This window comes from Glycine max, chromosome 19 (assembly GCF_000004515.6).
Source record: "Glycine max cultivar Williams 82 chromosome 19, Glycine_max_v4.0, whole genome shotgun sequence".
In the NCBI taxonomy this organism is placed as follows: domain Eukaryota; kingdom Viridiplantae; phylum Streptophyta; class Magnoliopsida; order Fabales; family Fabaceae; genus Glycine; species Glycine max.
This window is the reverse complement of record NC_038255.2, coordinates 42,029,857-42,042,607: the sequence shown is the minus strand read 5'-3', so window position 1 is coordinate 42,042,607 and position 12,751 is coordinate 42,029,857. Positions and strand designations below refer to the sequence as shown.

At 32.5% G+C, this 12,751-nt stretch overlaps 1 protein-coding gene across 1 annotated transcript; it reads right to left on the bottom strand.

Moving 5' to 3' along the window:
- Window positions 1-2,715: 2,715 nt before the first annotated feature.
- Window positions 2,716-12,230, bottom strand: LOC100782061 (mitochondrial Rho GTPase 2). Its single transcript, XM_003554200.5, has 14 exons — window positions 11,624-12,230; window positions 11,224-11,356; window positions 10,971-11,120; window positions 9,978-10,154; window positions 9,612-9,863; window positions 8,780-8,848; window positions 8,578-8,633; window positions 5,945-6,026; window positions 5,660-5,871; window positions 5,453-5,522; window positions 5,145-5,257; window positions 3,485-3,635; window positions 3,203-3,389; window positions 2,716-3,073 (listed from the first exon to the last, which is right to left on the bottom strand). Exons 1-14 carry the CDS (start codon window positions 11,830-11,832, stop codon window positions 3,000-3,002), a joined length of 1,935 nt encoding a protein of 644 aa, XP_003554248.1. The 5' UTR covers window positions 11,833-12,230; the 3' UTR covers window positions 2,716-2,999.
- Window positions 12,231-12,751: the final 521 nt, after the last annotated feature.

Sequence of the window (12,751 nt, the reverse complement as noted above, 5' to 3'; positions counted from 1 at the left end):
GGATTCTTTCTCACAAAATGAAAAATTTAGTTACTGTATCATGTAGAGATTGATTGAAATTACAATCACGTGATGATCCTAAACTATGTAATAATTTCTCTTTTATTACATAATGTTAAATTTACTTGAGTTTTATGTATAATGATCCTAACCAAATCATGACTCGATTCAACATTTTAAAGTCTAAAGCAAAATATTGTCTTGTAATTAGATTCTGATATGGTGTTACAAATTAGGAAAAGATGAAGAGGTTGATTTATTATATAAAAATATACGATGTTGTATTTGTTGTTTACAAAAATAGTAGAATCTTTGTATTGTCTAAGGATTTAGGTCACATTGACCAAACCACGTAAATTCTTTGTGTTCCCTCTCTCTGCTTTTATTTTTCATTTTCACCATAACAAATAGCATAAGAGCTCTAGGTTATTAAGATTGATTTCGTTGTTGCTCATGTTGTCTTTGTATATTGAGAAATTCATCAATTGAATGATTTCACTCTATAGAAATTAAAGATGAGGGTCATTCTATCCATCAAGGATGTGCAACAATGATAGATGGAGAAGATAAAGCCTACGAGTGTGAAGGAGGAGAAGAAAAAGATTTTAAACATTGCCATGATATTATAGAAGATGGAGAGAAAAATTCAAAAGAAATTCCTAACTAATCACTTGTATTAGAAGCAACATTTATATACCTTGCAAGTATGAGCATGCAAGTCGCCACTTTAATAATTTTAACCAAATCATCTTAGATTTACAAGGTGTGGAATTAAAAATTGATGATGAAGGCCAAGCGATTATTTTATGTTCCTTACAGAAGTTAGATAAAAAAAATTTGTTGATGTAGTGTTGTATGGTAGAGGTATAATCTCTATTAGAGATGTGAAATATGATTTGTAGTCTAAATAATTAAAGATAATTGTATCTGGTTCTCATGAAGATAGTACAAATGTGGGTTTGATTGTTAGTCGGGGTAGGAGCAAGGAAATACAGGGTGAGAGCATGAGTGAGTTGTGACATTCTAGTTGCTAACGAGGGTGGAAGATGATCATTCATGCAAAAGAGAAGAGATACAGATAGAGAGAACTCCTAACAAACTTCTAGTGGGAGAGGTACATGAATGAATCAAATATACAATAATTAGAGAGATCCAAAGGTTATATAGGTATAGGGTGCGGTGAAAGTTGGAGGACATGTGACAGTTAAGGTGTCAACGAAGTTAGAGACTAATCACCAATACAAAAGAGATAAGACACAAATAATGAACAACTTCTAACTGACTTCTTGGAAGGTGACAAATAAATGAATTAAATACATGTTTGAACAATCGATGATCCAAAGTATGTTCAAATATATATAAGATTATACTCTTTTTTTAATAGTTCATTACTTAAGAATTTCATAATTAAACATATTTGACATAGAATAATTTTAGGTTGAGTGACTTTTTGATAAATTTATGTGAAAAAGGATAGCATGCTAAAATATTTTATGTTGATTTATGAGAACAATTATCAATCTTAAATGCGGCTCACCATTATAGTGGAAGCTTTTTACTCTGGAAGAACAAATGGAAAATTCTTTTTTGTTGCACCCTATTCATAAGAAACAATTCATGAGAAAGATTAAGGACCAGCATGGAAGTTCTACTTTTATGAGATGCAAAACCTAGCTATTTCGTGGCTTGTAAGACGAATTTGCACTCTAAAGGAACACATTCGTTCATTTAAGAAGATAAAAAAAAAAGGCAGACTCTTTATAAGAACACATTTCATATATGTGTGACGTTAAAAAGAATTGCTTATTTGCTGCCGTCTTACATGTTCATCTCCTTCATTCAAGCAACGATTTCATAGTTTCCAGAGGCGGTTGTGAGGAGGATGCAAAATAAAGAAATAACAAGGCTCGGGTAAAAACTTATATCTGAATATAAACAATATTAAAGGCCCAAAAAAATCATATAATTTATATCGTATGATAAAATGTGATTCTAAACTAACTCAAATTTAATCAATTTGACCGCGTTGAATTTGATGAAAACTTAACATTTTCCAGTTTTAAATTGACAATAATATACCTTTCTTTGAATTACAAATATTCCTTTTTATTTATTTTACAAACACGTAAAAATTTCTGCGCATATATTTCTTGATTAGCTTCGTACAAGTGAAAAGTACACGTATAAGGAAGTAACTATAATTTCCTAAATTGAGATTGTGTTTGAAATAATAAAAATTAAGTTAATTTATTTTAATATTAAAATTAACTCTTTCATTATAAAAAAAAATGAAATTTGAATTTGTTCCCGACTTCAGTCCAGTCTATATCCGAATCATCCCTACGCGGCCCACAAATCCCTTAACCAACTACCGTAAGAAGTTATGATCTCCTTATCAGATAATCAAACACCTTATCACCCTTTTCATTTAGGAATTAGGATTGATTCCCATAATCCCATATACACAAAGATCATACATGTGAAATACATTAAAATGACTTAAAATTTTATATTATTAATTATTAATTTATTACTTTTATTAAAAATAGGTTAAATGACAATTAATAAAAGCAAAAATGCCAACCCAAACCACTAAAAGTAAATTAAATCTTAGGAGTACAATTTTTGATCGAATTTCATCTGTACTTGACTGAAAAGGTTTCAGGATTAAATTATTTCATATTATACAAATCAAATAAGTACTGAAATATTTAATTCCAAACAAACTCCACAAGAGACATCAGTGTAATTACATCTAGTCAATGTAACTTAAACTTGAAATATACACAATGAAAATCAAATTGAAAACAGACACGGACCACAATCATATTTTGGCAGCTATATATGAAGCCAATATAGCAAGAAAAATAAATGAAATTAGTAACACTGTACAAAAAATATATTCTAACTTAAAGTTACCAAGATTAGTGTGCCCAATACTGAACACGAATTCAACAGTTAATTTAAGTCAGCTCTGCCATTATAAATTTTCTTGATGACTAACCAGAGGAATTCTTTTTAACTGCATATGCACGACATGCTGCCAAACCAACAAATGCCATAGCAGTCCCAACTGTAAATTCAAAACAGACAGCTATTTCAAAATCAACACTTGAACAAGACAAAAACGGATATTTTTGCAAATTTTTGGTTTATGCATCATGCATCAAGTTCCGGTGAGAGGTAGCTAAGACAAACTCACCTGAGGCAAAAACAAGAGAGTGCTGAAGAAGCCGATGGTATTGCTTTCTTTTCCTCCCAATCTCAGTTTCTGGAATGCTTAAATGAGGGTGCTCTGCAGCATTGACAATCTTATGGTACACGTTACTTGAATCGCCTAATTTCATACTTACATGAATAGGTGCCTCTATTCCCAATTCCTCAGTAACCTATAACGAAATTAAATAGCAGCTTTAACTATGAAATTATGCATAACAATAAAATATGTTAAATGATGTCATGACACTGAGTTGATATGCAATACCTTAACTGAATCTTGTACTGCCCTTGGATATGGAGTTAAATCATCCTTTGCGGCAATAAGGAGACAAGGAACTCTATAACCAGTTAGATCTCCTTGTCTACCAACCTTCTCAAGCAAATCTCTGGATTTCTTCCATGAATGTTCATCTGAGCTGGAAAACAAAGAGAAAAAAGCAAAACTAAGTTACAGGAGCAAAATGCCAAAAATAAATAACCAAATACGTAACTATGAATTAAACTAGATTAGTTCAATTAAGGAAAATTTATCCCACACAAGGTCTTGACAGAATGGACATGTGGTAGAGCATCAAAATCTGGTATGGTGATACTAATACAAGTATCTAAGAATCACTTTTTTATAATATAACATGAATTTGACAAGAGATGACAGCCTTGCCTAAAAACAAGTACATACAATGATGTGAGAGCTTTTGGTTCCTGCTTTAAATATAGCATGTGTACAAATTGCCTCAGATTAAATTTTTCAATTAAAGCCAAGCCATATTGTTGGGAAGTCCAACATCTCCCACCTCAATTCTCAATGTGCAACTTATATATTTGTTGGATAACTTCACTTAATGCTAATTGGTTTTAAGATGAAATATAACACATGAGTCATCTTGGTCTCACTCATGTGCCTCCCTTTTCCCTCTTCAACTATCCCAGTCATCATCTCTTTATTCCAGTCTCCATGATCCCAGCATACTGATAAACTCTAAGAAAATTCTGTTACTTTTCCTTCCAGAAAGCTGGTGTTACCTTCTTGATTCCCTCCAAGCATATTCATCAGAATGGCTATAAAGAACGTGTCAAGTTTATGTTGTAAATTTGTTAGGTTGACATATACATACATCATACATACATATATATTGATTTTCACATTGTTGGAGAGCATTGATGGGGATTTAAACTGTGGCATCATTATACATGAAGTGCTCAAATCAATATGAAATCTTTTGGGTGTTTCATAAAAGTTAAGCCTAGCATATGAGCACAGACAAAAGAATAAAATTATATGGACAAATAAGAACAATACTTGAAAGCTGCAGACAGGGTAAAATGTTGGAAACCATGAAGAGAAGCTGATTGGGAGAGTGGAAGAGAGAAAGACAATGCAAGCCCTGAGAGTGAGGGAAAAAGGGTCATGTGGGATTTTAGTGAAAGATTTTATGTCAACCATTCTTTTTGATTGAATGGCTATAATTAGCTCCCCTCATAATAACCATTCCTTTAACTTGATATGCTCATTCTTCCAGAAAGTTGAGAACCATAAAAATGCAAGCCAAATTAAAATTCAGATTAATTTTCAATACAATTAAAATCATTAATCATGGATTAAGGTTTTGAGTATTTACCATATGTTTCTAATTAGCAATTAACATCCATATTGATGACTAATAGGGAAACATAATATGCAAGGCAGGTGTTTCAAGGGATCCTAAACAGCAGGAGATCTTATGTCATTGCAGGCAATATGGAACAAAATACTTTATTCAGGCAGTTAGTTTATACATAAATACACAGGATACAAACATCTCTTCAATACATTATTTATATTGACTACCCATAAATATGCTGGTTACAGCAAAGCAAGAATACAAAACACCATTCCAACAGTTTAAATGTACCAAAGCATTATCGTAAAACATTTTGCACAATACCTGTCATAGACAAAAACAGCTACATCACATGCTGCCAAATAACCCTTATTTGACAAAACATTCGATACTTCACTCTCTGGTATCTCCCGCAACACAAGAGTTTTTCTGGTTCCCTATATAGTAGCAGCAAGCACCAGCATCGTGAGTATAAAGACTGCGTTTTGTACCCAATTTCCTCCACAACATCTATGTGACTCCTATATTTACTAGTAATAGAGCATATTAAATTGAGGCAAAGCATGACAGAAAGACTACCATTTTTCAAAATTATTTAAATAACAGTAATGTTTTCCAATCATGATACTCACCCCTATTAATTCAATGGAATTTGCTGCAAACCTCTCAACAGTTGTTGGAGTATAATTGTTTGAGAAAGGCCTGTGAAAAATGAAGGAGTTAATTGTTTCTTTGAAGCCAAACATATATAAACAGTAGGAGAGGATGAAATTCACATACTGATATATCAAAATATATTTAAAGACACACAGACTATGGTGATTGGTTCAGAAGCACACCTTCCCAATAATGAATCCAACAGAGCAGACTTCCCAGCATTTTTAGAACCAAAAACATAGCATTGGAACACATTCTTTTCTGTTGCTTGCTTCTTGCGATCTACTGCTCTTCTACGGGTAACACGAAGAGCAGCAGCTGGATTACCACTATATCCAATGTAAATCAAATTAGCCAGGCTACATGGTGGATCAAGTAATGTCATAAGGACCCACTGCATCATACAATTTAAGAGATATATCAATAACTCATTCTGAAGAATAAAAAACAGCATAAGTTAACCCCACCTGCGCCAGGAATCCATTAAGAGATATGTAACCCATGTTAGTTCTCTCAGCAGCATCCTTATATAGAGCATCATCCCATGGACTGCAATTCACAACCATGTACCAAACCTAAGATGGATGACATCAAGTGGAAAAACTACCTATAAATCATTTCGAGATTATCACAACTGAAAAGGAAGGAAACAAAATGAATAATATACAAAGAGCATCCCACATTTGAAAATAGATAAAATTAAAATCAATACTACTAATACTATCAGATATGCTTCAGCTGAAAAAATGTAAAATAGTAATGTTTGCAAAGGTAACGTTCTGTCTTCATAGGATTACGAAAAATGGTTGTGTTCTGAGCTCTCATAATGCAGTAAAATAATTAGAAACTTCATGCTGCACAAACATAGACTTTGGCAGGAACAGTAAAAATAATCCTTCAAACATAGAATCTCCTGAATTGCCTTCCCATATTCTGAATGGTTAGTGATGTATTCAATATACTGATTTTATCAATCAGCCCTAGGCCCTATTTAGATAAACTTATCCTTAAGCATTTATAGGAGAAGAAAATAACAAGATAAAATGGATTGAGCTTTCCCATTAGATAAACTCAACTTATGCACTTAAGTTTTATTGAAGCTCTGCTCATCTAATTTCTCCAAAAGCTAAGATGCATAAGTTGACTTTAGCTTATGGGAGAAGCTCTAGTGGAAACTGAGAGTTAGGGGCAAAATGGAAATTATGTGTACAAATAACTGCTTAGTAATCAGTTCTGTATTAGAAACTCAGATAACTGCTTTAGAAAACAGTTTTGCATTAGAAATTGCAGAGTGGTAGTTATGTATTAGGAGTATATATCTGATAGCATGTTGTGTAATTAGTAGTGTGAAGTTATTTGTAATTTGTGGACAGAGAAAACTCTCTGTAGGAGACATTTGTCTCTGGGACATCAATTGTATTGTTGTATTTGTGTAATAGGAGACTTCCGTCTCTGGGATAGCAAGTGTATTGCTGTATGGAATGTGATTTCAATGTTCAACATTTATATTTTATAACTTCTATCAATTAGTGTTCTATCAAGCTCAATACATTTTACCTTCTTATTTTCTTCTCCTACAAGTGCTTATGGAAAAGTTATTCCAAACAGGACCTAGAATTAGATTTCTAAGCTTCTTGATATACCAATATTGGTTTATACCAAATTACAGATAAATCTGGTAAAGGCAGTATAAAATAGTCCAGCAAGTTCTATAATTTTTTTTATCAAAGAAAAATTCTTACCCATTCTTTTCTCAAAAAGAGAGCAAAAAATTGGCTCAAAAGGAAATGTATTTAGAGATAGCACACAATATGCAAATAAAATACTTGATGGATATATGTATTAATATTTAATAGTGTACTGACTAACCATCTTGAATCTAAGATATAAAATTAAAGTAGCATAAGTGGTTTCAGTTTAGGGTTTATAATAATATGGCAGCATAAAAAATTAACAAGAACAATGCTCAGCCCAAATCCCCACCAAAAGAAAAAACTCAAAGGCTCAAACTAACTGGTTTCTTGGAATCACAACATACAAGAATAAGAATCACATCACCCTTTTGGAGGCTCCAATTTCTCTAATCTCTAGTAATTGAAACTATCCATTCTCCAACAATAAGACCAAAAATATTTTCAAGCACAAGCAGTAAGTAAAATGACAATGACACCGGTAGCAATGGCATGATGGGTTAAGATTTTCTTTCAGGAAAATAATTGTTCTTTTTCTCTTTCAAAAACTCTCTCAAGAAGCTGTGAAAATAAAAGGGTTATTTCCTTAAAATAAACTAATCTAAAATACAGTGACAACCAACTCAATCAATTAAAAGAAAAGGCAAAAAAAAAAAAGAAGCTACACAAGTCCAAAAGAGCTGGATTAAAAGAAAGGTAAAAAAGCCAAAATCCCTACATAACAGGGCTACTAAAAAAATATAGAGCCCAGAAACCAAAAATAATTTTCCATTGTAGTGCAATTAGCACTACCAACTACAGCTGTGAAAAATTATGACCCCAAAGAACTCAAGTGAATTCCAAAAAGAATATGACTAACTCGTCACTATTACCCAATCAAACAACTATTGCAGTTTACACTTTATAGGTTGCCCCTTCTTTTTCCTTTGTAAAGCAAGTTTAATTCCTATCAGTCTCTCTTATAGAAATCATGACATAAGTATAAAAACAACATCAATCACAACTTCATCACAGAATTGAACGAAATCTCCAACCAACACCTATAAAAGGCTAAGGCTTTCAAGAGGCAATACATTTATGACTTAAACTGAACACTTTACAGGAAAAAGGTCTATTAATTCTCACTGAGCATAAGAACTATGATATACAGGATGTTTCTTCTCTTTGCAATGATTACTCAGTTTTGTTGAGTCTACAACTTATCTAAAAATTTCCTCCTAGGACTGAAGTTATAGCTAGAGCTTACAGACAGTCAACCAATTTTAGAGTTCTACATCCACAATACGAAAAAGTAATTTAGTTATGCAACTAATGAGGTACTGGTTATATAAAGGACAATCAAAAGATGAGTTCACCTTTTTATTTTTCAATACATGGAAAGTTTAGGCAGAGGGAGGTAGCAAGTTCACCTTTCTGGTGCAGTACAAAATAACTTATCAACTTCAGCAGGTCGTAGGGCTCGATCCTAGAGAGTATCAAGGTTCAAAGAAGTGAATAGAAAAAAAAAAGTATATTAGATATGGAATACCACCTAAAAAGAACACACAGAGGTAGGAGGTTAAAGCACATAATAGAGGTCAAGGAAGTGATAACAAAAACATTACTACATACTTTATCTGTATCTAACAGTCGAAAGATACCATTTAGAAACTCTACAGCTTCACCTGTCAGCTCCACACTCTGTAAGATTATGTATATGAAAGTAAATACTTCATATCATTTGAAAGTTTTACAGGAAATTTAAAATAACTTCACCACAATTGGAAATAACTTGATGACCTAAAGTGTTGGGAAATGCAGTATTTGGGAAAAAATGCATACTATCGTACTTTCTTGTGCTTCTTTGAAAACCATTTGACTCGATAAACATGCATCATAAAGTCAATACCACCAAATATTAGCATCTCTCTCTCCATCTCAATATCAAGCAACAAGAAATAAAAGCATTCACTCTGTTCCATTTCCGTTGTCCTTGTAGAAGAAAATTTTGGTTTCTATTTACCTATCCTTTTAAAAGTTCAACAAAACATTAATTACTATTTTCTCAATTATGCCCTCATATTTACCTACCCTTAATTATTTTACACACCTATTAAAAAAGAGAGAAGTAATGGTAAAAGGAATATGAATAACAAATGAGAGAGAAATAATTAATGAGATAACAAATAAAGGAGACAAAAGGCATTCTAGTCTACTAGTGAATATTTGCAGCTAATATTTGCTAAGCTACTAGTGAATAGCTAAAATTACAGTAAACAAACAAGTAAAACATATACGTAACATTCTAGTCTTCCCAATGTAATAATCAGACACATTTTTGGTTATTGTTAATGCCAAGACTGAATAATCTACAGTTAATTCGTAGTATCACTACAGGAAGTATCACTACAGGAGGACAAAAGTGGAATTTCCACAATAGTAGAACAAAGAAGCTATGAATGACCTGATCGAAAGCATGCTTAGATGGAACAGGAAGGAAATCATCCATGAGTTTCAAATTATTATCATATCCAAAGTTTCTTAGAACAGCCCATAATGTCTCTGGACGCCCTTTTTTGAGGAACATATTGTGGACATAAATAAATCCAGGAAAAGTAAGACCATGTGAGTTGAATCCTTCAGGTACTTTCTGCTGTACAACCCTTTTGACTCCTGCTATTTCAGAGGATTGCAATGGTGCATTGAAGCATCTAACCTGTTGATATATTTGCACATTTTGAATAAATAGGCCACACTTGAAAACAATAAATATTCAAAGCATATTAAATAAAAAAAAGGAAATTTAAAAAAATCCAAAATCAACAAAAACCTGAAACTCATTTAGTTCTGTGTCATTAAGGGCTTCATCCATGTCACGATCACAAAGAACAAATATTCTTCTCAATGCCCTAACACATCGATCCTTTAAAGCTTGACTTTCATGATCATACAAAGGATCTATCGGATGAAGTACCGCTTTTTGAGCAAAATAAAAAACTTCAGGTACCTAAAATTTTAGAATTAATATTAAATTTCAGACACTCACATTTTGCAAATAATAATAACAATATTATCAAGAGTATATCCTTATAAAAGTAAACCAAAACAACTGTGATATTACATAGATTCATGAATTTCTTACTTAACACTTGACTTGTAAAAGAGAAATGATAACTCATTTAGCTGTTGTTCGTTTTATTTTTATTTTTTTAATCTTTTTCACTACTTGTATTTGATGATTAAGGATCATTTTGGCCTTCAATGAACCATAGGCTTGTATTTTGGCATAAGGGAAAAGCATTAGAAGCTTAATTTACTTGCAAGATATTGTCATAATGAATGGCCTTGAAATACTCTATATATAGCAGTGGTTGATAGATGTTGTTTACTAACAATGTTGTTAAATAATTGCATTGCATTGCAAAATTCCAAGGATCCACGATCATGACTCTGTCCACTATTGCAGCCACTATGGGTGTCATGGTTACGGCATGCATCCTACATCCTCCTGTCATCTCTGGCAAGTCTCCAGCCAATTGAACTTTTGAGTTAATATTATGCTATTTTTTATGCACTTTTTTTATTTATTTGAATACAACTTTTATTTTTTATACATATATAACTGATATGTATCATGTTTCAACTATGCAACTTCTACTATTTTCCAGCGACACTATTCGCTTTATAACATAGTGGATTATTGACTTTCCGCCATTTTCCGCAATCCACAATTGATACACTGTTTTCTAATAACACGATATAATATCCATACATCAGTAAGCATCACCAAGTAACAAAACAACAATGCGGCAAAGCAAAATACCTGGTATTGCGTAGCAGCAGAGCATTCAATGCAGGTGACAATTTCCTTGAACTGTTGCAGGAGCTGTGTCATGACACACTCCAAGCTCACTTGCTGGCTTTCATCCCTAAGATCCAGCTTGCAACCAACCACAATTACAGGCACCTTCACCTGCATCAGTGTATCACCCAAAAAATCAACAATAATAAATAAAACACTATTTGTTTACCACTCATACTTCATTTCTCATTGACAAATGCATAAAACCACCAACCTCCAACTTCTGCAGCTCCGGGAACCAGTAAGAACTCAACCGCGAAAACGACGCGGTGTCATTGCAAGCATAGGTTAACACCACAACGTCAGCTGCTTTCAATTCCTCATTACGCTTTCTCTGCTTCTCCAAGCTACACAGAACAAAAGCACGCGTTCATTCTTAGTATAAATAATCAGACATTTCAATCTAAGCATCAACGATCATCACAATTAAAAATACAAAAACACGCATAACGTAGTTCATTTGAAAGATGCGATTCAGTTAAACATAGGTCGCGACTTTAAATCTTTAATTGACGAATTGTTTCGTGAAAGAACGATTGCTTCGAGAAAATTTTGAATGAAATTAATGCTTCGAATTAACTGTGGAAAGTTGAAAAGAGAAGGAGGAGGAGGACCTGGAAGGTGTGTCAACGACGGTGAGAGGAACGGTGTCGGGGTACAAATCAGGGGCCAGGAGGGTGGGCGGAAGGACCGGCGGAACGGCCTCGGCGAATGACTCCGTCGCTATGGCGGCTATCAGGCTCGATTTTCCGGTGGAGCGGTCGCCGGCGACCACCACTCGAACTCCACTGCGACCGCCGAAGCTGCTTGAGTGATTCGCCATTGATGCGATGCCAGGTAACAGAGCGTGAACGGGAAATAATAAAGCATCAATAAATTAAAGGTTCCAACTATGTTCATAAAATGGAATTTAATGATTAACTAGAGAGTTTTTCTGAAAAGAAAACGGGTATTTGTAAACTTATCTTAGAGATTTAAAAAAAATTATGTACATCATAACAATTTTAATAAATCTTTTTTTTAATTTCTTAATTAATATTCCAAGTACACTAGTTAGTATTTATTTTAAAGTAATAATAACATATTACTCATATTAATAAAAAAAGTAATATCTTACCTATAATCTATAATTTATAGCAATTGTATTCAAAATGATTATTTTTTCGTCTCCATATTTTTTAACTATTTTATTATTTAACTAACATTATAAACTCCAATATCGTTATGTTTTAACTGCATATAAAAATTATTCCTACAAACACATATAAAATCTAAGTTTAAAATAATTGTTTACTATCATTTCCTATTTAACCTCTATCATATTTCCTTATTCTTTTTTTAAAAAAAAAAAAATATAGAGACAAAAGGTGTCACTTTTCTCCTAATTATTAAGTTAAAATGAAGTTTAATTAATTTTCATGAATGCACGCAGTCTTGATATAAATTTTTTTGTGCAAACATTTTACGTATAATTTTTATAAAAATTAATAAATTGATAGTGTAAATCAGTGCATTTTAATTAAAAAATTCAAACCATTAAAGCAATCAATAAATTTTATGAAAACTAATGTAAATTGATACCATTCGTCAAGATTTAAAATTTAATTAGTCTAATTATATTTTTCGTTTCTTTATGTAGCGATTTTGATTTTTCATGTTCCAATTACACCAATTAATTCCCTCAAGTTCATTCCTATTTACAATTAGGTCTTTCTATCCTAATTTCATTTAGTAATATTTAC